Genomic DNA, 25,862 nt, shown 5'->3' with positions numbered 1-25,862 from the left:
GGTCTCTGCAGCAGTGCGCTGGCGCTTCATGGGAACCTTCACATGCGAGCGTTTGTTTCGTCGGACTGTTTTTTTATGGCGCACCGCACTCCGGCGGACTTTTTGATTTTGCTGTGCGGCGCTGGGTCCGTCTGCCCTCCATCACGTCTGTGATGTTTGTACTTCGTGTCCTCACCGCGCCGCGCGTCTCCTCTGCTGCTCCCTCACCACAAACACACGCCGTTAGATTTCACTTAGCTTGTAAACTCGTGTCGAACTGATGTCATGTTAGTGAGCGTCCGCCTACTCCCACCTATGACGGAACCAGTAGATCTTCTTCAGCATGAGCACCTCAGGTCCTCCCTCGAAGAAGAAGAGCTACATGGGGCAGCACCAGGTCAAGAAGAAGCAGTGGTACGTTCGTCCCACGGCTCCACTTGATTACTAATGTTGACGGATTCAGAAGTGTCCTCCTGTTGCTTAGTGACAGCCTCCCGTCTGTGCAGCGTTTCTAAAGATGACGTCATCCAAAAACCCCACGTCGTATCCGGCAAATCGAACATGAGCAAAGACGGCCTCTCGGTGAGTGATGGAGTTTTCCCTCTTATAATCATCCCTGATTCTCTCCCACGTCCACCTGGATCGCTGATTCGACATGTATAAATCGCCACTTTCAAGGACGGAGGAGCGGTGTCTCCACCGGGAGAATCCACATCGGCTCTCGACAAAGAAATTCTGCAGGTGTCGGACGCCGTAGACCCGGTGAGGCCTGCGCGTCCGACCACGGCAAACGGGGGTGCGCGGAAAAAGCCGGCAGCGCCGCACCGCGGCACCCGGGAGGGGGGCCGGGGGCCTGTTGGCGACGGGGAGCGACCGGGAGGGCGAGCCGACTGCAAAGACCTGGCACAGAGGCTTCTCTTCGGCGAGGACTCTGAGGAGGCGGAGTACGCTCCGAGGGGCCCGGAGGACACCCGGCCCCCACCGGCTTCCTCCCGCATCAACGCAACGTCCCGTCAGGGCATAAAAAACGCTCCGCAAGCAGGCAGCTCCAGCAGGTGAGTGTTGACGTACACATTGTTGCGTCATTTGTTCTCCTATTTTCAATCGCCCGCTGCTGCTACTTTTCTTTCTTTGTGCGTCTCAGTGAGCAGAAGCTTCCGTCCAGGAGAAAAAGCTCTCCACCTAGCGGGTCAAAGGTGGAGGCCGATCCACCCCTGGATGTGTCCAGGGACTACATCTTGTTCAGCCCGGGCCGCCTCGCAGCCGCGGCGAAGAAGGCCAAGCTCCAGCCGTCATTCCAGAACCAGTCCGCTTCTGTGCTCGTGGTCCCCAGCGGTTTGGACCTGAGCACTCTCAGCGACACGCTGCCTCAGCAAGGTGAGGTCCATTCGTGAAAACCTTCTTCGAGGTCCTTCTTCTGTGTTTGTGTGTCGTTGACCTCCTTGACTCCTTGTCGCAGCTTGATTAACCCGCTAGAAAATAGCAGAATAGTTTGGAAATCTTTTTAAAAAAATGACAGAGGCGAGAAACACCACTTCATTTAAAATAGTTTCACAATATCACCACTAAACTGACAAAGCAAAAAACGTAAAAAATGGTGCAATATTTGAAAGAAGCTTCAAGGTTTTGGGGTCTGGGGGCAGTTATGTAGTCTTTAACATTACAATATATTGTAGTAGTAGCTATAATTCACTAAACATCTAACATTAGCTTGTATCACAAATGTAGTCCCTAAAACTGCATTCATTTTCCCACGTCAAATACGCTGAAAGTACATGTTGTAGGAGTTCAGACTCCTCCCACCACATTGACTTAACACCACGTGATTTCCACCACAGGCATCGCCTTCTGTGCTCCGGCGGGGCAAGCCGAAAAGCTGCTGCTCTGCAACTGGGGCTTACCAAAGGCTGTCCTGGCGTGCTACCAGAAACACGGCGTGACCCACATGTTCGAATGGCAGGCTCAGTGCCTCGCTGTCGGACAGGCGCTGCAGGGAGGCAACCTGGTGTACTCGGGTAAGGAGCACGCCGCCTCTCTGTGAAGGCGTCCGCCTGCACCCGCTGCTGTTAACGCGCCTTGTTTTTCAGCCCCCACGAGTGCGGGTAAAACTCTGGTGTCGGAGTTGCTGATGTTGAAGCGCGTGCTGGAGACGAAAAGAAAGGCTCTCTTCATACTGCCATTCGTCTCCGTGGCTAAAGAGAAGATGCATTACCTTCGGGTGAGGGAGAGAACCCCCGTGAACGCACGTTGCACTGGTTGCACTGTGTCCGTTGTCTGCGCACGTGTCTGCATGTCACCAATGTGCATCCGTGAACCCTGCAGAGCGTGTTTGAAGAGGCAGGAGTTCGCGTGGAGGGATACATGGGCGGCACCTCGGCTGCTGGAGGATTCGCAGCGCTGGATGTGGCCGTGTGCACGATCGAAAAGGCCAATTCTCTCGTTAACAGGCTCATTGAGGAGGACGACATGGCTCTGCTAGGTAACACACCGGGATAACAGGGGGCTTTCCTCATCACTGACACTAGGGTTCGACTCATTTTTGCACTTCTAGGTATGGTGGTGGTGGACGAGTTGCACATGGTCGGTGACTCTGGAAGAGGATACCTACTAGAACTGCTCTTAACCAAAATCCGCTACATAGCGCAGAAGCAGAACGCCACTGGGTTTGTGTCCCGATTGTCTTTTCCTACTCTCATTTTGTGTGTAAGAAAAGTCTTATTTGTGCACAACTACACCTCTCCGCAGGTCTCTCTCTGAGGGCGTGCAGATCGTGGGCATGAGCGCCACCTTGCCGAACCTCGCCCTCCTGGCCAGCTGGTTGGGTGCAGAGCTTTACCAGACGGACTACAGGCCCGTACCGCTGCATGAGCATCTCAAGGTGGGCCGCGACATCTACGACAAGAGCCTGGCCGCCGTCCGGCGGTTCACTCCGGCTCTCCGCGTTAAGGTAACCGAGGGAGCGGGGTCACATGGCGTCCAAGCGCGGTTGACCCTTTCAGGGCAAGTAATGCTATTGTGCGCGTGTGACTCTGGAAGGGCGACGACGACCACATAGTGAGCTTGTGCTACGAGACGGTGAGCGAGGGCCGCTCGGTGCTGCTGTTCTGCCCCTCAAAGAACTGGTGTGAGAAGCTGTCGGACAGCATCGCCAGAGAATTCTACAACCTCCGACACGCCGGTGGGTTTTAAACCGCGACCACCAAGTCCAGACCGTCGCGCTTCAGAAGGATTGTCAAAGGTCGTGGTCTCATTCCATTTCAGATCGTCAGGGCGAAGCAGAGCCGAAGCCGGTGGGTCTGGATCGGGAGGGACTCGTGGACGTCGTGGCCCAGTTGAGACGAACTCCAGCTGGTTTGGACCCGACCCTCCAGCGAACGGTGCCGTGGGGGGTGGCCTTCCACCACGCCGGTGAACACGCTCAAACTAACTGCGGCCAAATGTCCTTTTTCGTTATTTATTTTTTTTTGTTCCCGTGGTCGTGCGAATAAGATGAAGTTGGTCTCTGCAGGTTTGACGTTTGATGAACGCGACGTGTTGGAGGGAGCCTTTCGTCAGAGCACCATTAAAGTCCTGGCCGCGACCTCCACCCTCTCCTCGGGGGTCAATCTCCCGGCTCGCAGGGTCATCATCCGCAGCCCGACCTTCAATGGACACCTGTTGGACCCGCTCACGTACAAACAGATGGCAGGGCGGGCGGGGAGAAAAGGCGTGGACACCATAGGTACGGAGGGAAGAAGAAGGACGCACCTTTTCAAAACGTCTCTCCTCTGGGCCTCGCGTCATTTTGCCCGCCCTCTTCTCAGGCGAGAGTGTGCTGGTGTGCAAGGAGGCGGAGCGTCAGAAAGGTATCATCCTCCTCAAGGGCGTTCTTCAGCCAATCAGCAGCTGCCTGGTGAGAAGGGAGGGAGACGGAGTCACCACCAGCATGCTGCGAGCCATCTTAGAGGTGAGGCCCCTTCTCTTTAATGCTAGATGCCCCTCTGCACGGAGGCCTAAGTCAGATTAGTTTCCCTCCATCATGGCTTGATGACACCGTTTGAATCGTCCCGACGCGCAGATCATCGTCGGCGGGGTGGCCAGCACTCCACAGGATGTGCGCTCGTACGCGTTGTGCTCGCTGCTGGCTGCCAGCGTGAAAAGGAACGGCAAAGAAGCGGCGATGGAGGACACCAACAAAGGCGCTATAGAGGCCTGTGTCGAATGGCTGATGGAGAACGAATTTATCAGCGTCCAGAAGGACGGACAAGGTACGGCCACGGTGTCCTGACAACGTGATGACATATGATGAAATGATGCGCGTTCTTACTTAAAGTAAGGTACCCTGAGTGACATCAGCTGACAGGAAGTCAAACAGAGACCCAGGTAGCAAAACGGTTCCATTAAAACACGCTGAAACAACTTTTTCAGAGGTCATGTAAAGGTTTATTTAGACAGACAGTGTACAAAAAATAAAGATTTTTTGTGAATACTGATAATTAAACCTACAAGTATAAATCTGTGCACAATATATCTTTACTTCAGATCGGAACAGGTTTAAAAGGACGATGTTGGCATTTTCCTCATCCGCGCATCATATGATATTTCACAATAAAGCGAGGCTATAAGCTTGACCTCCTCTCCCCTCACAATCCCGATTGTATGTCCTCATGTCCTCGCACATGCAGCGGAGCGCTACCATCCGACCCAACTCGGTGCTGCCACCCTTTCCTCGTCCCTCTCGCCTCCCGAGGCTCTGGGAATATTTGCAGATCTCCAACGGGCCATGAAGGGCTTTGTGCTTGAAAATGACCTGCACATTCTCTATCTGGTACGCGCACCTTTGCGTCATGCATCCCCTCGCCCTGTACGTTCCCAGGAGTAACTAGAGAAACCAACGACGCCCCCTCCTCCAACGCACACTATTTCTAATTCTACGTGCAAATGCCCCTCAGATCACGCCCTTGCACGCAGAGTGGACCACCATAGACTGGTACCAGTTCTTCTGCCAGTGGGAGCAGCTGTCGTCGTCGATGAAGAGAGTAGCGGAGCTGGTGGGCGTCCAGGAAGGTTTCCTTGCGAGATCTGTCGGCGGGAAACTCGTCGCCAAGACGGAGAAGCAGCGGCGGCAGATGGCTGTTCACAAGCGGTAAAGCCCATGTTTGTGTCACGTACACTTGGTTGGTAAAATAAGCCAAGATATGAGTGCTGTAAACATGTCGCGACAACACATGGACATTTTCTTTCTTATTTACTATTAATTTGAAGTCACAGTTACACACTTGTGTGCGCTAATATACTAGTATAGAAAGAGGAGCACAATTAAGTGGACAATAAATACTTTGTGAAGCTTATAATGTTTTGGTGCAATACAATTAGGGAACATTATATTTCATATATACTTATTATTCATTAGTTTATGGATGGGATGTTTTCCTGATTGTATTGTGTCTTTATTGCTTCCTTTTTGCTCACTGAAGTGTCTCTGGATAAAAAGGTGACTCACAGTAGAGACCCTAACTACTCAATATCTACGACTAAATCCCATTTTCGCCTCCCAGCTTTTTCACGACCCTTGTGCTGCACGATCTGGTGAACGAGGTGCCTCTGGGAGCAGTGGCCTCGAAATACAACTGCAACCGCGGGCAGCTGCAGTCCCTCCAGCAGTCTGCTTCTACTTATGCAGGTACAAGTCGAGGACGCGTTACGCAGTGGAATATTCGGACCCTGACTTCAACATGAGACTTTCCATCAAAAAGGGAAGGCAGTAACTCGGGTATACAGCGTGCAGCTATATAAAACGCTTCTTTCATCAAGTTACTTTGGGAGGGTTCGGGAGGCGTGCATGTCATTCAGACTGAGAGGGCGTGTGCTTGTATGTGGCACGGCACAAGTTGGTCTTTGTGCGAGTAGTCATGCTAATGTCACGCTAATAACGGCGTTTATTATCAGTGCAAACGCAAGAATCCCAAAGGAAATTGGAAGCAAACAGCGACACGTTGGTGATTCTGAATCACTCTTACCGTGCCACCACCCCCTGCAGGTATGGTGATGGTGTTTTCCAAGCGCCTGGGCTGGCACAACATGGAGCTGCTGCTGTCCCAGTACCAGACCCGGCTGAGCTTCGGGGTCCAGAGGGAGCTGGTGGACCTCGTCAGGGTCTCCCTGCTAAACGCCACACGAGCCAGAGCGCTGTACGCGCAGGGCCTCTGCACGGTCGCTGAACTGGCCCGGGCTACAGCGGCCGATGTGGAGAAAGCCCTGAGGAACGCCGTCCCGTTCAAGAGGTAGCTTCACCATTTTGGATTATTAATGACATGTTGGTAAATGGGGGTTGGATGAAGTCATAACTAGAAACTAGCATGTTCCAATCACGTATATACACCTAAAACAGGGAATCCATTTAGGTTTTACTTCTAAATAATTATATATATATAATATATATGTATATAATATTTATAATATATATATATATATATATAATTATTTAAAAGTAAAACCTAAATGGATATTACATGGCTTAATATGTGTATATATATATATTATACACATATTAAGCCATGTAGTTAATATGTTTGATTTTTTTTTTTTAGCAAGAACTAATAATGATAATCAAATACAAAATATTAAAATGAGTTGTCATAGACATGAATCAAGGCCTTTTCCATTTGAATGTGTTTGGCGTGTACATTACTACATTACCCGGCCTCTCTTATTTTGAAAAAGGTCAAGGGCATAGACGCAAGTCCATCCACTTCTATTGAAACCAAACAATGGCTAAACTCTAGCATCCGCACACCGAGCCACATTCTCCCGCTGACGCACTTGTCTGCCCCGTCTCAGCTCGAAGCGCGCCGTGGACGAGAGCGAGGTTGAGGCGGCCGAGCGCCGGGGCCTCCGCTGCGTCTGGGTCACCGGCGGCCGGGCCCTGACGGAGCCGGAGGCCGCCTCCGAGATCGTCTCCGAGGCCAGGCTGCTCCTTCGGGAAGACCTGGCGCAGTTGGGAGTCGAGTGGGACCCGACGGCTGTCCCACCGGGGGCTCCTGCTGCGCGGGGCGGCCTGGACGCCCGGTCTGCAATGCGTCGCAGCTCACATGAAGCGCGGGGCGACAACGCAAAAGATGTCCAGGAAGGAGACGGGGTGGAGGAAAGGGAGGGTGGAGATACCGACGGACGCGGGGAGGCGAATAGATTTGAGAGAGCGATGTCCGGAAATAAAATGGAGAAAGCAGAAGGAGGCGGCCGAGGGAACTCTAGAGGGGTAGACGGGGCGGCGCCAGATATCAGACAAACGGTAAACGCAGTGCAAGGGGAGAGAAGCGGGGCAAATAAAACATCAGCGACGGCGGATGACTCGGAAGATGAAAAGAGAGTAGCGCACGACCGATCCGAGCGGTGTGAGGAATCGGCGCCGAAAGAAGGGGGCGTCCCGGTTGGACCAGAGACGTGTCCAGGGACCCGTCCTGGTCCTGAAAGGAGCCTGACGCAGGAGTTGGCCGAGATCGTTTCCAGCCCGCTGCTTCCGTCAGAGGCGCATCCTCAGCCCTCCTCCGCCCCAATGCCCGCCCCCCGCTTTAGAGCGCCGGTGTCCCGCGGGGAAGAACGCCACCGAGTTCCTACCTCGGAGCTCGCCGAGTCTCCCGCGCAGCCGGGACGACTGAAGCACTCGAAAGCCTTAAGGAAAGTCCTCCACTCCATACAAACTGACAAAGGCCCGCAGGATCCCGTCGAGCCCTCGGCGGTTCCCTCAGTCCAAAATCCGTCGCCTGGAGACGGTCGAGCTGCTCGAACGACCAGGGCAGATAGGCTAGACTCCCCGCGGGACGCCAGCCCGGCCCCCGTTCCGTTGTTCTCCCCCGAGGCAAAGCGCCGCAGGACGGACAGCAGGGAGGCGGATACGTTCTCGTCCCCTGAGCTGTACGCGGCGGATGAAGAAGAAGCCGAGGGGCCCGTTAGGAAGGGGGAGGAGAGTTTCGGCGACAGCTTGGAATTGGACACCCAGACGGAGAGACTCATCGTTCAGCGCCAAGATGGGACCATCGGCCATCCGTCAGCAGGATCGGAGGAGAACAGGGGGGAGGAAACGGCGGCGGCGGCGGCACACGAGGGAAGTAGTGCACGTCCAAGATTCAACATTTCCATCACAGACAGCCAGATGGAGCTCATCCTCGACAGCAGCCCCCCGGTGAGTGTTCAGAACCCTCCGTTCCTCTCCGGATGTAAAAAGGCAGCTTTCCTCTCATGAGTCCAAATGTTTCCTACAGCTCTCTGCGGGTCCTGGTGGGGATGACGGCGCTGAAGGTGGAGGCGATGACCAGAGCATCAACAGAAGCAGCAGCTTCCTGTTTGACAGCCTGCACGGGAGCTCCACGCCCTGTCTGAGCCCGCCGCCGACATCCGGCCAGTCGGACGAAGAAGAGGAGCCCGCCGGCCGGGAGGTCGGAGGCCCGCCTCCGTCGACCCAGGAGCGGAGGCGCAGTGAGCTTCTCGCCAACCAGGAGGCGGAAAGGCAGGAGGCCGTCCAGTGGGGCGAGTCCTCCTTCAACCTGTCGGAGTGGGGCGACTCGCTGCTGGTCGGCGAGCGCTTTCTGGAGAGACGGAGCCTGCTCAGGAGGTCCGAGGGAACCGAGGAAGGTCAGCGACCCGGCGGCGAGGACGTTCGGACCACGGAGCCGCCGTCGGAGTCACAACCCGAACCCACCACAACGACCACATCTCCTAATGAGTACGACGAGGACAAAACTAAACGTGGCGGGAGACAGGAAGTGGCGAATGAAAAGGGTGGAAATGTAGAGACGGAGGAAATCAACACTCTGCTCTCAGCTGATTTAAAACAAGTCCAGAATTCGACCGAAAGCTCTTTTTCTTGCAGCCATGGTTTGCAAGAGATCTTTGACCGCTGGCCCAGTATGTCCGACCAGCCTTTGCCAAACCCCACAGCGGCCTCGGGAGCCTGCGAAAACGCTGCAAATACGCCACGCGTTCCCGATCGACCTCCCTCCTTGACGCAGGGCGTCCGAGATGGGGCAAAGCGGGACGCGCGGGCCGCGGGGAGCGGTTCTCCAGAGGCGGAACCCGACCCCAAGAGCGCAGCGGAGAGACCGGGCTCTGCCGGAGATCTCATTCCCCCGACGCAGGAAACGCCGCCCGTCACCCCCCGAGTGAAACTCACCACCTCATCCGTCCGCTCGCCTCTCGTCGCTCAACCCATCGACCGGTCGACCTCCTCGACCCTGCGGCCGCGGAAACCGGCCATCGCAAAGCGTCCCGGGTCCCTCACAGGACACGGCGACCCTCCGTCGGAAGCCATCGCTCGCACAAAGCGGCCCGACTCCACGTCGGATCCCGACCGCCGGCGCCGCCCGCGCCACAGCTCGTCTCCCGCCTCCCCCCAGCCGAAGCCGCCTCCTCCTCCTGCTGCGGAGTCGCCCGAGGCGGCGGGGGCATCTGCTCTCCAGCAGCCCCAGGATGCGTCACTCACTCCCAGCTGCTCCGGGTCGTTTTCCATCGTGGACGTGGCGAGCGACCGGCGCCTCTTTGACGCTTTCGTTAAGGAGTGGAAGACAAAGGAGCGCTACTCCCTGGCTTTGGCCTGTGAGACGAGGGAGCACGGGCAGAAGCCGGAGGAGCAAATGGGGAAACCCAAGAGAGGTAATACACTTCTACACATGTGACGTGACACATTTTGAGCAAAGCCCGTGTTGCGTGTTGCATGTTGCATGTTGCCCGCTCGTCATCATGCACGTCTTTCCTGTCCAGCGTCAGCAGCTCAACCAAAGCTCCACAGCGGCGACGGCTTCCCGGTAAGAGGCCGCGACGGGCTGGTGTTGATCGGACTCGCCGTCTGCTGGGGAGCAAGAGACGCGTACTACGTCTCCCTGCAGCAAGAGCAGAGCAAAGGTACGAACACGCGGACACGCGTCCACATGGGCGCCGGCTCTCTTCAACAAGTGTCCTCCCCTCAGGGCTGAGCTCCAGTCTGGCCCCGCCCCCGCTGGACCACAACCTGACAGTAGGCGAGCGGCTGCGTCGGGCGAAGACCTGTCTGACGGCGCCGGCAGCCGCTCACGGGGCGAGCGTGGTCGTGGCGTATGACATCATCGAGGTGTACAAGTCGCTTGTGTTGAGCTGCGGCGTGAGCTTAGGGGGCAGCAGCGAGGATCCCAAGGTGAGTGTTTCGGAAACAAAACATGAATGTTGTCGCCAGGAGCCCTCGGTAAAATGTCAGATAGTGCCGTGACGATGCGCCGCATCCTCGCCGCAGGTGGCGTGCTGGCTGCTGGACCCCGGCAGCGAGGAGAGGACGCTACCCAACATGGTGACCGTCTACTGTCCCGCAGAGTTGCCTCTGCTGGACGGCCTTGGGAACGCACACGCGCACTGCCCCCGCGTCAGGGCGGCGACCGAGAGCGTGCTTGCGCTCTCTGTCATGAACCACCTCGCGGGCCTGCTGGAAAAGGACGGCATGCTAGGTACAGGAGCAGACACGGCGAAGGGGCGCTCATAGAAGGGTGCCGCGGCGATAATGGCGCTAAGACGGGCATGCGTGTGTGTGTCTCAGGTGTATTCAGAAGCGTGGAGATGCCCTCCCAGGTGTCTCTGGCGGTGTTGGAGTTGAACGGAATGGGCTTCAGCGTCCGGGAGTCGGAAAGGCAAAAACACGTGATGCAAGCCAAACTGGCGGCGCTGGAGTCCCAGGCGTACGACCTGGCCGGGCACAGCTTCTCCCTCACCAGCGTCGACGACGTGGCACAGGTACGGACGCGTCTCTGTATCCCAGCGCGGTCCTCTCGGATGAAACGGTCAAATGTAGGATTCTGGGACTCCCCTGTCCCCCTGCAGGTGTTGTTCTTCGATCTACACCTGCCTCCCAACGGGGACGTGGGCGGACCAAAGAGCAAGAAGACTCTGGGTTACACCAGGAGAGGAGTGGGGGGGCGGGTACGACTCGGCAAGCAGTTCAGCACCACCAAGGTAAAGTACACGAGTTCTATGAAATGGCTTTTGGGGATTCATCGTACTTCAGTGGAATCGCTATTTAATCACGCGTTGGGATATGGGACCACTGATGACATGGAACGTATGCTGAAACAGAAGCGTGATGTTTGGCAGGATGTTCTGGAGAAGCTCCGCCCCCTGCATCCACTGCCGGGCGTCATTCTGGAGTGGAGGCGGATCACCAACGCCTTGACCAAAGTGGTGTTCCCCCTGCAGAGGGAGAAGCGGTACCACACCGCACTGGCCATGGACAGAATACACCCTATTGCCCAGACGCACACAGCCACAGGTCTCACACACACACACACACACACGCCGGCTGATAATGTTCCATGAAGACACACTGACATCATTTAAATGAATGGAAGTGTGTTGAGAGCATGCGGTGCTCTTTCTGTTAATCAGGTAGAGTCAGCTTCACGGAGCCCAACGTGCAGAATGTCCCCAAAGACTTTGAGATTCACATGGCGACCGTGGTGGGGGAGAGCCCGCCCTCACAGGGCGGCTGTCACGTGACCTCCAGATCCGGGTAGGTCAACACAAGAGTTCAAAGAGGGGTTAAATCAGCAGCGAGGAACATAAGGGGCTTCTCGTAACTTACTTATTTGTGACCTTATTGGAGTCTTCCTCAAACCCATAGAACCATTGAACCATTTACTCCCACTCTGAGTTTTTCAGTCGCCTTCATAGTTGGTCAACCAGAGGGTTGCTTAGTTCTCATTTCCATGTCAGGTTCAGCTTTGGACGTCCTGACTGAACGCCGTCTCTGCTTTATATGTATGCATACTATATACATTTGGACATTCAGTGGGGCATTTATCCATCCAACCTCACGGTGATTCTTTACAGAAGGAAGAGACGTTCGGTGGTGCCCCGGGCTGCAGCTGGCTGCGCGATACAAGGCCCGGCCTTCTCCGTCAGCATGAGACACGCCTTCGTACCTTTTTCAGGTTGCTATGAACACACGCACACACATATATATTATTCCTTTTCTGTCTGTGAATGACTGCTCTACAAACCCTCCGGCGTGTGCCGCAGGCGGGATGATCTTGGCAGCGGACTATTCCCAGCTGGAGCTGCGAGTGTTGGCTCACCTCTCCAAGGATCAGCGTCTCCTGCAGGTCTGCAAATCGCGAAAAAGGAGACGTCGCGCGACGATTTCCAGCGGAACAGGTGGAACGAAATGACGGCGTGTGTGTGTGTGTCTCCGACAGGTGCTGAACGGGGGAGCCGACGTGTTCCGCTGCATCGCCGCGGAGTGGAAAAGCGTCGACCCGGAGTCTGTGCAGGACGACCTCAGGCAACAGGCGAAGCAGGTAGAGCTGCGCAGGAAAGGGGCGCGGACGTGGACACTCGCGCCAAAACGCTCACCGCCGCGTCTTTGTCTCGGCAGATCTGCTATGGCATTATCTACGGGATGGGCGCCAAGTCTTTGGGGGAGCAGATGGGCGTGGAGGAGGACGACGCCGCCTGCTACATAGAGAGCTTCAAGGCCCGATACAAAGGTACCTCCGGACCATCAGTGACACACTGTAGCCGCAGCAACGGGAGCACTGGGGGTTTAGTTTATTGCCCGAGGACACATGGACACTTGCGGCGCTGGGGATCAAAAAGCTGACCCCCCTGTCCCGCGTCCCGTCTTCTGTTTTCAGGGATCAACGCTTTTCTTCGAGAAACCGTGAAGAACTGCGCAAAGAGCGGCTACGTCCAAACCCTGATGGGCCGCAGGAGATACCTGCCGGGCATCACGGACGCCAACGCGCACGCCAAAGCGCACGTAAGCGCACCCGCTCACCGTAAAAAACAAAAAAAAACACATTGGCAGGCCGTGCACGTTTCCATTCGTTGCCGTCCTCTGCAGGCAGAGCGGCAGGCGGTGAACACCACGGTGCAGGGCTCGGCGGCGGACATCGTCAAACTCGCCACGGTGAACATCCAGAAGCGGCTGCGAGAGGCGTACCCCGCGGCGCCGCTCTCTCACCAGCACGCGCGGCCGGGTGAATCCCACTCGCCCGCCCGGCCCCCTGGTCGCCGCGGGGTCGGGGCGTCCCGGCTCAGAGGGGCCTACTTTGTCCTGCAGCTGCACGACGAGCTCATCTATGAAACCACAGAGGAAGACCTCATCCAGGTACCAACGTCACTCCGTAATACTGTCAGTGATGTCATCGATTTGTTATTTCTGGGCCGACAAAGTCGGCTTGTTCCATTTGTAGGAAGTCTCATTCACCGTTGAAAAGAAACAAAAGACCGGACTTGATCACCTGAATTTGTAATCAATTACGCAACAATTAAAGGGCCGGCGATGAGAGAAATTTTTTGCTTAAACATGGACAAGAACACGTGCACAGATCAGTCTTTGACTCCCTGGCAGGTGGCTCAGATAGTGAAGAGGGAGATGGAGTCGGCAGTGAAGCTGTATGTGAAGCTGAAGGCCAAAGTCAAGGCGGGACCCAGCTGGGGAAACCTGGAGGACCTGGATATATGAAAGATGATTGTTTAAAATGTGCTAAATGCAGGCAGATGTAAGACGGAAAGTGTTTCCCTTCTGTAATATATTACTACTGTATCATACTAAAATGGATATTTTTAACTGCTACATTACCAATGATGAAATACCAGATAAGCGCTCTCAATGAATTGAATGTATTTATTATATTCTGTAAAACGGACTAGTTTTTATTGCTGATGTACAATGATAATCAATGTAATCGTTTTTCCATTTTATTGGGTCGTCGGTCAGATGAACATACAACACTAGTTTTACACTGACAATCAGGCCAAACCAAAAGGCTTGTTAGCATGATGCAGAGTAAAAGCCTCTGGTTACGGGGAGGGAAATAAACTTGGAACTAAAGAGAAGGATTCACTTTTTTATTTTGTTGTTTCACAATAAACCTGTTTACCATGACTCCACAGAGCTCCACAAAGGCTCAGTTTGACACAAGAAAGAAAAAAAAAAAAAAGGCGTAAATAAATAAGTGCCATGGACACACCCACCCATAAACACAGCTTGTGTTTTAAATAAAGTGTGGTCCAGATGTGTCAACGGAAGTTAAGCCATTACTCCATCTATCCAAACGTGTTAACTGATGCTAATGTATGTAATTAAGTAGTCAAAGTGATGGACAGGAGTAGCAACTACAATTAGTGGTTGCTTCAAACCATGAACTTAAGTGCAAAGCACATCTGCCCTGTGATGTTGGCATAATAACCCCCCCCCCAGGAGAAACATGTGTTTATGGGGCGATCATTAACAGAGCAATGAACTGCAGTGGTCAGTCACTCTGGAGCTTTAGCAACTGTTGACAAATCGGCATCACAGTCTGGCTGGCGATCAGATCAAATCCCCCCCCCCCCCCCGTTGGGACCAGCATACTTAAACAAACAAGACTAACAGGGTTGTGCTTTTGTGAGATGACATGTAACAGTAAACATAGTTTTTAGTCATAGTCACAAACACAAAAGTTGGTAATCAATTAAGGCATTAACACAGCCACAGCTGTGCTTTCTGTCTGGAACCGGAGTAGAAAACAGAACAGGAGACATATGTACAAAAGTACAGGTAAGTGCTACTCAAGCAGCCTCTCGTTGGCTCAATCTGGGGCGAGAGAAGCTCTGAACTGGCCTCTTGTTGTTGCAGCAGGTGCAGAGATTGTGGGGTGTGGGGGGTGAGGGGGGGTCGCTGGTGTTACGGCCCCGGAGCTTTGGACCATGTAGAGAGCGCTGAAGGAAAGCTCGGCCCAGGGTATTGTGGTACAACAAATTTCCATGAAAGAAGGGAGGAGTAAGGACACAAGAGGCCGGGGGCCCGGGAGAGCCGTCAGGGGGTCTCTCCGTTGCGGCTGAAGAAGTACCTGACGGGGGGGCCCGCCAGGTCGTCGTCGCCGTCCGTCTCCGGGGCGAACGACACGGTGAGGTCCACGTAGCGGCGGTCCCCGGATGGCTTGATCAGCTTCTGCATTCTGAGGAGAGGCGAGGTTCAGAGGCGCGGTGAGGGGGGGGGGAGGCACAAAGAATGAAGGAGGAGGAAACACTTACGTTAGCTTGAGTCTCTTCGAGTGTCCCGGCATCACAGGCACGTAGAGCATTTTGACACCATGGACGACCATAGTCGGTTCGATTCCATACTTTTCCTGGAGAAAAAAAACATGGATCGATAAAAGATGAATGGCGAAAAAACATAAAAGACACCAAAGAAGCCTCATCGGACCTGGGAAAAGTGAACATCTTAAAAGAATTGAACGGCATCTCACCCTCACTGCATTGATGAAGTCAGAGAGGGTAAAGTCCTCGTGGCCAAAGACGGACCAACAGTCCCAGATGGAGAAGTAAATGTTGTCCCTGGGGAAGAGCCAAAATGATGAAAAGCCTCCAGGTGCTTGATCCTTTTCTGTGCCCATTCCCTTACCTGATGAGTGACTGTTTAACGGGCGCAGGTTCCGTGAGCACCACGACGGGGATGGCCAGGTTAAAGAAGCAGTTCTTGAACAACTCAAACTCGTAGCCTCCGACCACCTTGACCAACTCCAGGGCCACCTGAACGCATCCAAAGGAACTACGTCATGGATGGTGAACAACAGAGTTTGCTTTAAACATCTTTTCTCACGGACGTCCCAATACTTTAAGCCCGAATCCTCCAGCGTGTCCCAACCCCAAAGGCTCCTCTCGCTGCCGCGGAGCTCCTCCCCCGATCGATCGCTACGGGCGAGCCCAGGCTCGAGCAACGTTTGCCCGCCCCGCGTCGTCCGGTTTTAAAGAAACATACACACGTGAAAACTAAATGCTCTTAACCTCCACCTCCAGTGTTCGGCAGCTCAAACCACCAGAGGGAGGGAGGGGGGGAGGGGGCGGCGTTTTCTCACCAGTCCAGCCACGGCGGCCGTTGCCGTGGCGATGGCGGGGATGATCTTGCCGGCGATCCGCTTGGTCTTGAGCCGGTCGGCCGGCTCGATGGCGTACATCCTGGCTCGGAGGGCGGACGCCGCCGTGACAAAGTCCATGTGGCCGTTGAGGTCGTCGTCCTTCTCAAACTGCAGCGGGCTCACCTGCAGCCGCTCTGCGAGGGGGAAAGCGCGTCGTGGTTACCCGCAGTGTTTGTGACGGGGTCTCACGCGCAACAGGGTGAGGGGGGGAAAAAGAACGATACACAGCGGAAAACAGATCCGCCCGTTGAGTATCTGTTGTGCACCTGCTGTGACGTTGTCGGTGGCGATGGCGTGCTCCAGCTGCGCGATGGCCTCCCTCTCTTCCTCGCTGCTGAGAGGCAGCTTCACCGAATCGGGCTTCTTCGCCGTCTCGTCGGTCTCTATGCACTAAAGAGACGCGCCAATCAGACATTTTTCACACTAGGATAGAACCTCGAGGAGCAGTTCAGGAGGAAAAGCTCACCTTCTCTGAGGGCCTGTACTCGGGAATCTTGACATCGGAGAGAAGCCTGGTCACCTCCTCTTCTGTGACGTCCTGAATAGAGAAGAAGTCCACTCAGTAGGTGCGTGGCAGAGAGCGAGCGTACGAGCGTCCGTGCCCTAGGTGACCTACCTTTGGTGAGTACGGGATGTTGTAAATCCCAGCGAAGAGCCGGGCGGTGCTGACAATGAAGCTGAAGTGCCTGACGGGGAAAAGCAGGTCGGTCTGTTAAACTTACATCTGAAATGTACAATAAATGAAGTGCAGTGTAAGAGCGCTTACTCACAGGGAGTCTCGCAAGTCAAAATCAATAGGTGCTGGGGGTCTTTTCGGGGACTGCCAAAACAAACCTGAGGAAGAGAAGAATAATCCGCTATATTCTTTGCTCTTAAGATACAATACATATTGAAATCATTCGAGAACTTAAATACCTACTTCCATCTTTTAACCTCGTGTCTAGGGGGAAAGAGTGCAGCAGTTGTAGGGCCTACACACAAAAAGGTTATGATATCAGAGTTTGCACCAGCACCCGTGTACATGAGATGTGTTAAATCAGCCCCCCCCAAACGTATTTTGCCTCACGGACCGTTTTCATGTTAGGCAATATTTTGCGAACGGGTCTTGATGGTGTGGCGGGTAAACATCAAGAGGTTGGGGACCTTCATTGTTAAATAAATAAATGCTTTCAGGAGGAGACTTCTTACCTTTCGCTTGAAGTATTTTTCAAATTTCAGACGGCCGATCGCGATGCACTGATCCCACCGGCTGGGCCGTTTGCTGAGCAGCTTAATGACCTGGAATGACCCCTCCAGACTTTCCCCCATCTGCATCCTCTATGCACACACACACACACACACACACACCATCTTTAATACAGTCTGTCATATAAAGCATCCCATTGCTGGCCAGGGACCAACCCTGACGCCACACAAAGTCTTACCTGTAGCACCACCTCAACAGAGGGATGCGTCTGCCAGAACGAGTTGTACATGGAGGGCTTGTGTGCAAACAGGTTCTCGAACTAGACAAACCCAAAGTTAAAGACCAGATTTAGTACACAAGGCGGTCAATGAAAGAAGAAAAGGATGACTCGTTGGGTATTTGTTCTGGCTGACCTTGTCTCGGGCCCACTGAATGGTGTGCTCTATGACGGAAGGGAAGGACTTGAGAGTGCAGAATGGGATCTCCTCCTCCGGGGGGTCCCTCTGGTGAGCAAAGCCAATGATCACTGACTAAAGATCTGCGTCTGGGAGCGACAGCACGCCACGGGACGAAACAAAAACGCTCTCACGCAAACACACTCACATGGCTGTTATAGGACTCGGTCAAATTTGGCACGATGATTTCCGTGTGCCCTTTCGTTCCCATGGTGCCGGAGTCAAGAAGAGGCCTCTGATTGGATAAACAGCGGCTGCAAACACAACATCACTCGTTGGCCAAATCGGTAAACGAAACTCTTGAGACACCGTCAGTGAAGAATGAAACCAAAAGGAATTCACTTGAATCTCGTGCCTACCTGTCCACGTATCGGCGAGCCTCCACGCTGTCCAGCGCGGTGACCACCAGGTTCATGCGGGAGTAGAAGGCGTCGTTGTAGACGCTCTCGGTGGCGGGACACACCTTGTTGAGGTGAGCGTCCACCTGCAGGTCTGGGTTGATCTCAAGGGTGGCTTCTGCTGCCGTGGTGCTCTTCGGTTTCTGAGACCCGCGGGGGGGGGGGGGGACCGGAGACAGGAGACGGGGAGGGAAAAAAAAAGGCTGTGCGGTCAATCGAGGTTCTAATCAGTATATAATTAACATTTTATTAAAAAAGGTTTACCTGTATGTGACGTGGTCTGAAGAGAAACTGCCGATTGAGGTTGGACTTTTCTATGAGGTCGGGGTCCGTGATGCATACCTGAGAGATGCGGAGCACAAATACTCACGGAATATCCAAGGACGAGTAATAAAAGACATATACAAGAGGAGACACCCACCTCTCCTGAGCTGCTGGCTAATCCCACCCCGAGCAGGGCGAAGTTCTTCAGCATTTCACAGCCGATGGCCCCGCAGCCCACCTGGAGGAGGAGACGTGGCGGCGGCTCAGTCGGACAAGAAGCGTGAGAAATGATTCGACGCGGCGCAACCCTTACCATGAACACCCTGAGCTTATGCAGCGCCACACACATCGGTTCGCCGATGCAGGCGCGCAAGCCGTCGTAGCGGTCGCCCCTCGGCAAGAACTCCTCGGCAGCGACGGACTGCAGCGGCCGGACCACCTCGACGGCATCGAGATAGAACTAGACGCAGGGGATGGAATCGGCTTTCATTCACGACCACCTCAACACTAGTTAAGCGAATTGTTCTGCGGGGTTCGTGGAGCTGCAGGCGGTGAATCCACTCGGCGCAGCGCGACCCACCCATTGCTGCAGTGGGGCGAACTTGCCCGTGATGGCTTTGAGCACTTCCTGGCTGGCCAGACCTCCCACAGCCGCTGCTAACGGAGGGAGAGTTCCCCTCGCCGTTCTCGACAGACAGCGCACCAACTCGACGTTCACAGAAGCCTGCAAAGGCCAGACAGATATTAGGGCGTCTGTCAGTGTGTGTGTGTGTGTGTGTGTGTGCGCACATCGCTGCAGGTTGGACAGAATCAAAGCGTGAGCGGTAGAAAAGAAAAGTGTCTCACTTTGTTCCTGAGAGTTTGGTTCACTTCCTCGGTTAGCTTCAGTAAAACCTCAGCATCCTGTGAGCACCTGGTGGCAAGAAAAGTGAAACTAAATGCTGACAACTGAATGTGTCACATTGCAACAACTTCCCACGAGACCCTCTGGTACTATGAGGTGTGTGTGTGGGGGGGGTGTCAGGTTTACCCGGTGTTGGGGAGTCTGCTGTGCTGCTCCTGGAAGGCGTCCAGAGCCAACATGGCAGCGTGGATCTGTAGCGGGGCCTGATGGGTAGATTCATAACAGGGAGTGAGTGGTACAACCACACAGCACGGCTCGCTTAGTCAGGGGAAGAGAATAAGCACATCCTTTAAGACGCCTTAGAAGCCATGTGACTCTACTGGTCTGTACACGCAACCACACAGACACTTTTTTATTGTTTTGAGCTTAGCTGGAGCCCCGAGTGGAGCCCAAAGTCAGCAGCTACGGTATCAGGGGGACTCTCACCTCGGGTTTACTGAAGTCTGGTGTGAGGACGTGCGGATCGCACAACTGTCTCTCTAATGTCTCCTGAAATACACACAAAGATATGTTCATCTCAAATATATAAAAAAAAAATTTGATTCACCAATATTTCTGGCAAGAACTCAACTTACAAATCTGTATGTTTTGGGGGTTTTCACCAGAACAAAGAAACCTCCATGTTGATATGGTTGGAATTGGGATGTGTCTCCTATTTCAAAGCTGTGAGGGGAAAGGACTAGAAACACACACACACAGAATAAGAACTAATGTATTCAGAAAATATCTCCTTAAACCTCTTTGAATTGTTCAAAATGTGAGAAACTGATTAGACCAAATATGTTACAATCTGCAGCACATTCGTTCTTTTTTTATGTAAATATTAAACCTAGTTTAAATGTTACAAATTTACAAGCATCTACGTAGAAATGAAATGATACCTGCAATAGGCCGCGCGGTGCCGTTCACTTCCACCATGCCGTTGACCTCTCTGAAGACGACACTCTGACCCGTCTGAAGGCCGTGCGGTTGGTTGTCCATGCAGGTCACCACCCCGCGGTCGCCCTGAAGGGTCCACGTTGGAAAGAAGAGGATTAAATGTGTCTCCTGTCAGTTAGGGCAACCAAACGAGTGTCAGAAAGGAGGAACAAGGCTGGATGGACCCTGGTGGAGACGGAGTTTGGAATACCTGAGTTATACTTTGGATAAAAATCTCCTTGGGCTCCTCTCCTGTGGGATCCGACACCTCGAACTCCTCTCCAAAGTCACAAAAGACCCGCGCGCAGATGCCGTATGCGTCACAGCCAATGAACTGCAGAGGACACAACGTTAGAAAACGTTTGGCTCGCGTCGCACTCGTTTGTGCGTTTGCATTGCGCGGTGGACTTACTCTGATGGGCGGCTGATGGAAGTGGCAGAAGTCGTTCACTCTCTTCTGTAGGCTCAATCGGGCTTCTGTCAGAATCACACACTGCAGGAGAGAGAAGAGGGGATGACGGATGTGATGGAGGTCAAGTTGAAGGAGTGTTCCAACTTCTCCGCCTTGACTGTGGGAAACTATTTTTTAAAGGCTACTAATCCAAGCCGGTCGATCGCATCCGGAGTTCTCCGCGAACAAAACAAACCCCGGATTGTGAACGCGAGGCCTTGCCTGATACTTTCCGAGGAAGCCGAGATCGTTGTTGTCGCCCAGAGCCTCGGAGGACACGTCGACGTGGACGTACGGGTTCAACTCTGCGACCCGGGGGCACACAGCCTCGACCCTGGGGCGCCATGTGAGAGAAGAGCCACGTCACATTTCAGATCGTGAGCATCTACGTCTGAGGCGTAGAGCGACCGTCCAGCGCTGTGTTTTACCTCCGCTTCTGGGTCGACACGTCCTCATTGTGGATAAAGAAGTTGGAGCCCAGGTCCCAGGTTTCACAGCGCTTCGTGTCGTGAAGGGTGACCGCCTGCACACAGACGCACACCATGAGGCCGCAGTAACACCAACGCCACACACCCCACGCTGACGCATTGCATGCTGCATACCTTCACGCCAGCCAGGACGATATTCTTTGCTGTGGAAGCGGAATGACGTGGATTAGAGCCAAAGAACAATTGAGTGATGAAGATGGCGTGAACAGAAGACCTCACAGCACTGTGACATTTAGCCCGAGCTTACCGATCTCGATTCCCAGTCCTCCCATTCCACTGAGAAAGACTGAGGACTGGGCCATCTGGTGCATGGCACTGTCTCCCAGCACATATCGCTGGCGGCTGGACAAAGAGAGAAGAGGCAGGAAGAGGAATGATAAAAGGGATCAAGAAGGAGATGGACTCCTGTAATGTGACGTAATGAAGGACTGCGGTCATTGGACTTGCCTGTAAAGAGAGTCGTCGATCTCCATCGAGTCTGCAGCCATGCTGGGAGGGGAAGAGGGGCAGGGGGGTGGGGGTTCAACTGCCCGAGACACCGGCTCTACCTAAAGAATCACATGCAGAATAAAACGGTGTAAAACGTAACTACGGGCTGTCACCGGTAGTGAACTAAAAACCAACGCCCTGCCGAGGGTTAGCTTAAAGGCTAACGGCACTCACACACCCCGGCTCACTCTTGACACTACTACTGATAGTAACCTGGCAGCTGGCAGCCGCGCGCAAACGGCGACTGTCTGCCTCGAGACAACGCAGCGACGTCTTTCTACGGTCGAAGGTTGCAGCAGTTAAGTTGGCTACCGTAACCACCGCGGTGTGATTGATGAACCTGCCGGGGAGAGCTAGCGGCTACAGCTAGCTAGCGCCGAGTGCCTCTGCCGACTCTCGTCATGAACTCGTTAAAAGTGACGACACACACGTTAGACTACGGATAATTGCTCGGGGGTGAAAGAGGTTTTTTTTATGTATTATTGTTCTACCAATCAACATGAAAAGGCCATGTGAATCTTGTTAAAATGAGACAAATAACCATACGTAGCTACCTGTCAGTATGCGCGACGGGCTAGGGGAATGAATGGTTGTGACTGGTTAAAAACTCGGAGATCTTCCGGGTTATTACGATCACGTGACCACGGTCATCCAATAGGTTTACAGTATTTAGTGTTTGTATTCAGCTCTATTTATTTACCAAATCCAAACTGAAATCTTCTCTACTAATATTCTAATAAAATAATTATATATTAGTTATTTATCTTGTGTATATGAATCACTAAGAAAACTATTTTTACAAACTCACTCCAAGTATAAAAATACTGAAACTGGTACTGCAAAAATCTATGTTCAGCAGGCAAACTATTATGTATTGTTTTAAAGAATCATTTTATTTTTTTTTAAAGCTGCTGGATTAAAAACACTTTAAAAATATTTTAACCGTGTGAACAATTCCCTTGCACAAATATTTTAACGTTGACATTTTTCTTTTATTATTTTCTTAGTTGTGTGAATCTCAGCTCAAAATGAGAAAGTAAGGACAGAGTGCTGAACCGGTAACAGACAGAGAGACGAAGCAGAAAACACAAAACAGCCTTTGGGTCCTCCACTGTTTAAAGAAACAAAGGTCAACAGCCGAGTGAAACATTTACGCACTTGCTCCCATTCTGAGAGATGATTTAGGAGAAAAAAAAACATTCTGCTGCTGTTTTATTTATATGTGCAGTTTGTCTCTCTGTGTTTCAGTGTGTGAGAAAACGATTTTTTTGTGACTTTTTCAAGTCTATACGTATTTGGTTTAAAGCGAAATGTATCTAAAAAAAAGTATGTAATCCTGAAACTGGGCGAAGCTTGGACTCATTGAATTATTGTGTTTGCATTGTCTGTTACAGGCTGTCCCTCAACTCCAGAGACACCCTCCCTCTAATCATATTGGTCAGGGACACACACACACGCTGGAACCCCCCCTTCTCCCACACCCACCCTTGTACTGGAGCCAAAATCACACGCACGCACACAACAGGACTCCTGAACTCCAAAGTGCCACTGTCCCCTCTCGGACCCCTGACCAGGCCCATTCGCTCTCCCTCCTGGCAATGTGGTGCAGTCGTATGGCGCTGCGTCGGATCCAGCGGGTCGCTGCCGTTCCGCTGACCGGCCTCACAAGCGGCGCGCTGAGGAAGATGTCGACCCTGCAACGGGTGTATGTCACCCGACAGATCCCACCCGAGGGCCTGAGGATCCTCCGTGAGTCCGGACGGTGAGTGTCCCGTTAAGCCGCGATGAATCTGAGGTGGATCGTGTCATGTGGCTGACCGCGATACGCCTTTTGACTGGCCTGCTTCTGCAAAGTATTTACATTGCGTAAACTGCGTGTTTGCATTAAGGTTGGTCAGATAAGACCGGGAGCGTATTCCCCCACAGCAGAGCTCTCTCTGCACATCACAGGCCCCAGTATTTCTGTATAAACCTACAGCATGAGCTTGCAATGCTGCCCGTCTTAGTAGGATCTTTAACAGAAGCTTTAGCAGCCAATGCCATCGGTTCTGAAGGATGATGGTCGTGTTTCGGTTTGCTCAGGGTTACGGTTGACCTGTGGGACTCCGACGACGTCCCGGTGCCCCGGGAGGAGCTGCTGCAGCGGGTCAAAGGCGTCGACGGTCTGGTCTGTGTACTGACGGAGAAGATCGATGCAGAGCTGCTGGACGCTGCAGGTCAGGGGGAGGTCAGGGGAGGGGGGGGGGGCTTTAGAGGCAGTTAAGCAATGACGTGCTTATTTGTGGGTGAACTCCCGCAGGTCCAAACCTGAAGGTCGTCAGCACCATGTCGGTGGGATTCGACCATCTCTCTTTGCAGGAGCTGAAGAAGAGGTGATTCTCACCGCTCTGTTCTCTCCAGACACGTCGGAGCCGAAGGTGTCGACGTGTCTGATTGTGTTTGACTTTGCCCCAGACGGATCCGTGTGGGTTACACGCCGGACGTGCTGACCGATTCGGTGGCTGAGCTGACTGTGGCTCTGCTGCTCACCACCTCCAGGAGGCTCATAGAGGCCACGCACGAAGCCAAGACGTAACGTACCACACACACTCCGATCCAGATGTCCACCCGGACACTCCCGCTGGCTCCATGAGGGTTTAGTTCTGTCCCACGGTCCCACCGCAGAGTGCTCGAGTCTCTCCGGCAGGCATTTTGAGCTCTCTCTGAAGCCTCTCTGTAAGTCGGCGTTAGATGCAGACTTATTACCCACAAGGCATTGCAATGTGAGGTTAAACACGGGTAAACTAAGAGGACAACACATGTGTCCAGTCTGTCATATCGAAAGGTACACCGACACATTACCCTTTAAAGATAGAACAAATAACATGTGGAATCAGATAATGTTTATTATTTATTCTTCAAATCTTTAATTCTGGCATTTTGAAAAAAAACATTAAAAACATGATCTCACAGAGCCTGGAAGACCTCAGGGGTTCAAATTTATTTAATTCATTTTTGAATGTTGTCATGGTGATGCCCACTTAAGTCCCCTCCAGGGTTTAGGGTGTTTCCGGGGGACAGTGGGACCGGGCCTCTGATGTAAAGAGACATTTTATGGTGGAGGGTCAGAGGTCAAACCCCCACTCTCGCTCTCTAACCTCTCAGCGGCGGCTGGGGCACGTGGAGAACCCTGTGGCTGTGTGGACACGAGCTGGCCAACAGCACGGTGGGGATCCTGGGCCTGGGGAGGATCGGTGAGCGCCGCAACACCCGCTGACTCAACACGCGGTCCAACTGCCGCTCCCGGGGGAAAAAAACAACTAAAAACAGATACTTCTCACTTTGTTTTTACCCCCCCCCCCCCCGAAGGTGTGGCGATCGCCGAGCGCCTGGTTCCTTTCAAGGTGAAGAAGTTCATCTACGCGGACGTGGCCCCCCGGCCGGAGCTGGCCGCCCTCATCGGCGCAGAGTACGGTGAGGATGCGGAGAGATGCGTCTCATCCTCCGGACTGAAATACCTCAGATGATGCACACAAGTTGAGACACTGTGAATAACACGAAACACGACGTGGCGTCTCTCTGGGTCCAGTCTCCTTCGACCAGCTGGCGGAGCGCTCGGACTTCCTGGCGGTGTGCTGCGCCTTGACGCCGGAAACCAAGGAGATCTGCAACAAGAGCCTCTTCTCCAAGATGAAGGACACCTCCATCTTCATCAACACGAGCAGGTTCGCGGCCCGCCACGTGCGATGAAACCCTCCACTGGGAATGGGAGACACTTTGGTTGGCGTGGTAGCCGTCGGGTCTCTCACTCTGGTCTCTCTGTGGCGTTCAGGGGTGGCGTGGTGAACCAGGAGGACCTGTATGAGGCCCTGCTCACCGGCCAGATAGCGGGAGCCGGGTTGGACGTGACTGTTCCCGAGCCCCTGCCCACGGACCACCCACTCTTCACCCTGAAAAACTGTGGTGAGTGGACAGACTCATCGGACAGTTCACCTCAACACCTGCGTGTGCTCTCACTTATTTGTCCATCTGGATTGGTTTTGGTGAGAGTTGCAGAGCAGGAGCGCTTTCTTTACGACCCCTGGTCATGTTTTGCTAACGTCATTTCATTTTGGCTTCTCGCACCCAGAGAGGACCAATATGAAGTTTGGACTTGGGGGGGTTAAAAAGCTAACTGTATCATCACCCCCCCCCTCCCCCTCTCTCCTCCCACAGTGATCCTCCCACATATCGCCAGTGCCTCCTACACCACCCGGAACGCCATGTCCGCCCTGGCGGCAAACAACCTCCTGCTGGGCCTGAAGGGCGAGCCGATGGTCAAAGAGCTCCAGATGTGAAGAAGAAAAACAGCAGTTTGCTTGTCTGCCTCATCATTTATGTAGAAGATACAAATAACAACCATCTTTAACTTGTAAAACGATTGTCTTATTCTTGTGTGTGCATCATCTGGCGTTT

General features: G+C 53.4%; 3 protein-coding genes across 4 annotated transcripts; 2 read left to right on the top strand and 1 right to left on the bottom strand.

Moving 5' to 3' along the window:
• Positions 1–75: 75 nt before the first annotated feature.
• On the top strand, positions 76–13,807 carry polq (polymerase (DNA directed), theta). The gene is made up of 34 exons (XM_078080051.1): positions 76–393; positions 486–561; positions 658–1,034; positions 1,124–1,356; positions 1,818–1,994; positions 2,067–2,197; positions 2,302–2,458; positions 2,531–2,642; positions 2,725–2,926; positions 3,016–3,157; positions 3,241–3,387; positions 3,488–3,700; positions 3,783–3,925; positions 4,037–4,226; positions 4,644–4,786; positions 4,911–5,104; positions 5,517–5,641; positions 5,999–6,242; positions 6,799–8,140; positions 8,220–9,606; positions 9,715–9,855; positions 9,921–10,123; positions 10,220–10,427; positions 10,517–10,710; positions 10,798–10,929; positions 11,068–11,242; positions 11,359–11,482; positions 11,803–11,903; positions 11,992–12,074; positions 12,168–12,269; positions 12,347–12,458; positions 12,606–12,730; positions 12,815–13,081; positions 13,325–13,807. The coding sequence occupies exons 1-34, from the start codon at positions 323–325 to the stop codon at positions 13,436–13,438; spliced, it is 7,887 nt and encodes a 2,628-aa protein (XP_077936177.1). The 5' UTR covers positions 76–322; the 3' UTR covers positions 13,439–13,807.
• A 3-nt stretch (positions 13,808–13,810) lies between these two features.
• On the bottom strand, positions 13,811–22,056 carry uba6 (ubiquitin like modifier activating enzyme 6). 2 transcript variants are annotated; one of them, XM_078080052.1, is made up of 32 exons: positions 21,983–22,056; positions 21,387–21,487; positions 21,187–21,281; positions 21,054–21,082; positions 20,880–20,974; positions 20,674–20,785; positions 20,413–20,493; positions 20,212–20,334; positions 19,964–20,087; positions 19,658–19,761; positions 19,509–19,571; positions 19,209–19,285; positions 19,025–19,091; positions 18,759–18,902; positions 18,492–18,638; positions 18,336–18,416; positions 18,179–18,256; positions 17,876–18,057; positions 17,665–17,770; positions 17,475–17,564; positions 17,300–17,380; positions 17,064–17,192; positions 16,795–16,846; positions 16,646–16,709; positions 16,492–16,561; positions 16,342–16,413; positions 16,142–16,265; positions 15,816–16,009; positions 15,362–15,489; positions 15,207–15,294; positions 14,992–15,086; positions 13,811–14,915 (listed from the first exon to the last, which is right to left on the bottom strand). In XM_078080052.1, exons 2-32 carry the CDS (start codon positions 21,425–21,427, stop codon positions 14,774–14,776), a joined length of 3,078 nt encoding a protein of 1,025 aa, XP_077936178.1. In that variant the 5' UTR covers positions 21,428–21,487; positions 21,983–22,056; the 3' UTR covers positions 13,811–14,773. The 2 variants fall into 2 exon arrangements, with proteins under 2 accessions (XP_077936178.1, XP_040042904.2); XM_040186970.2 differs by having other exon boundaries at positions 21,642–22,021.
• Positions 22,057–22,828: 772 nt separating this feature from the next.
• grhprb (glyoxylate reductase/hydroxypyruvate reductase b) lies at positions 22,829–25,824 on the top strand. The gene is made up of 9 exons (XM_040187333.2): positions 22,829–23,190; positions 23,511–23,644; positions 23,728–23,800; positions 23,883–23,999; positions 24,573–24,661; positions 24,777–24,881; positions 24,997–25,132; positions 25,240–25,370; positions 25,623–25,824. The coding sequence occupies exons 1-9, from the start codon at positions 23,027–23,029 to the stop codon at positions 25,742–25,744; spliced, it is 1,071 nt and encodes a 356-aa protein (XP_040043267.2). The 5' UTR covers positions 22,829–23,026; the 3' UTR covers positions 25,745–25,824.
• Positions 25,825–25,862: the final 38 nt, after the last annotated feature.

This window comes from Gasterosteus aculeatus, chromosome 9, assembly GCF_964276395.1.
Source record: "Gasterosteus aculeatus chromosome 9, fGasAcu3.hap1.1, whole genome shotgun sequence".
Lineage (NCBI taxonomy): Eukaryota > Metazoa > Chordata > Actinopteri > Perciformes > Gasterosteidae > Gasterosteus > Gasterosteus aculeatus.
The sequence above is the reverse complement of the archived record's forward strand: the minus strand, read 5'-3'. Positions and strand labels throughout refer to the sequence as shown.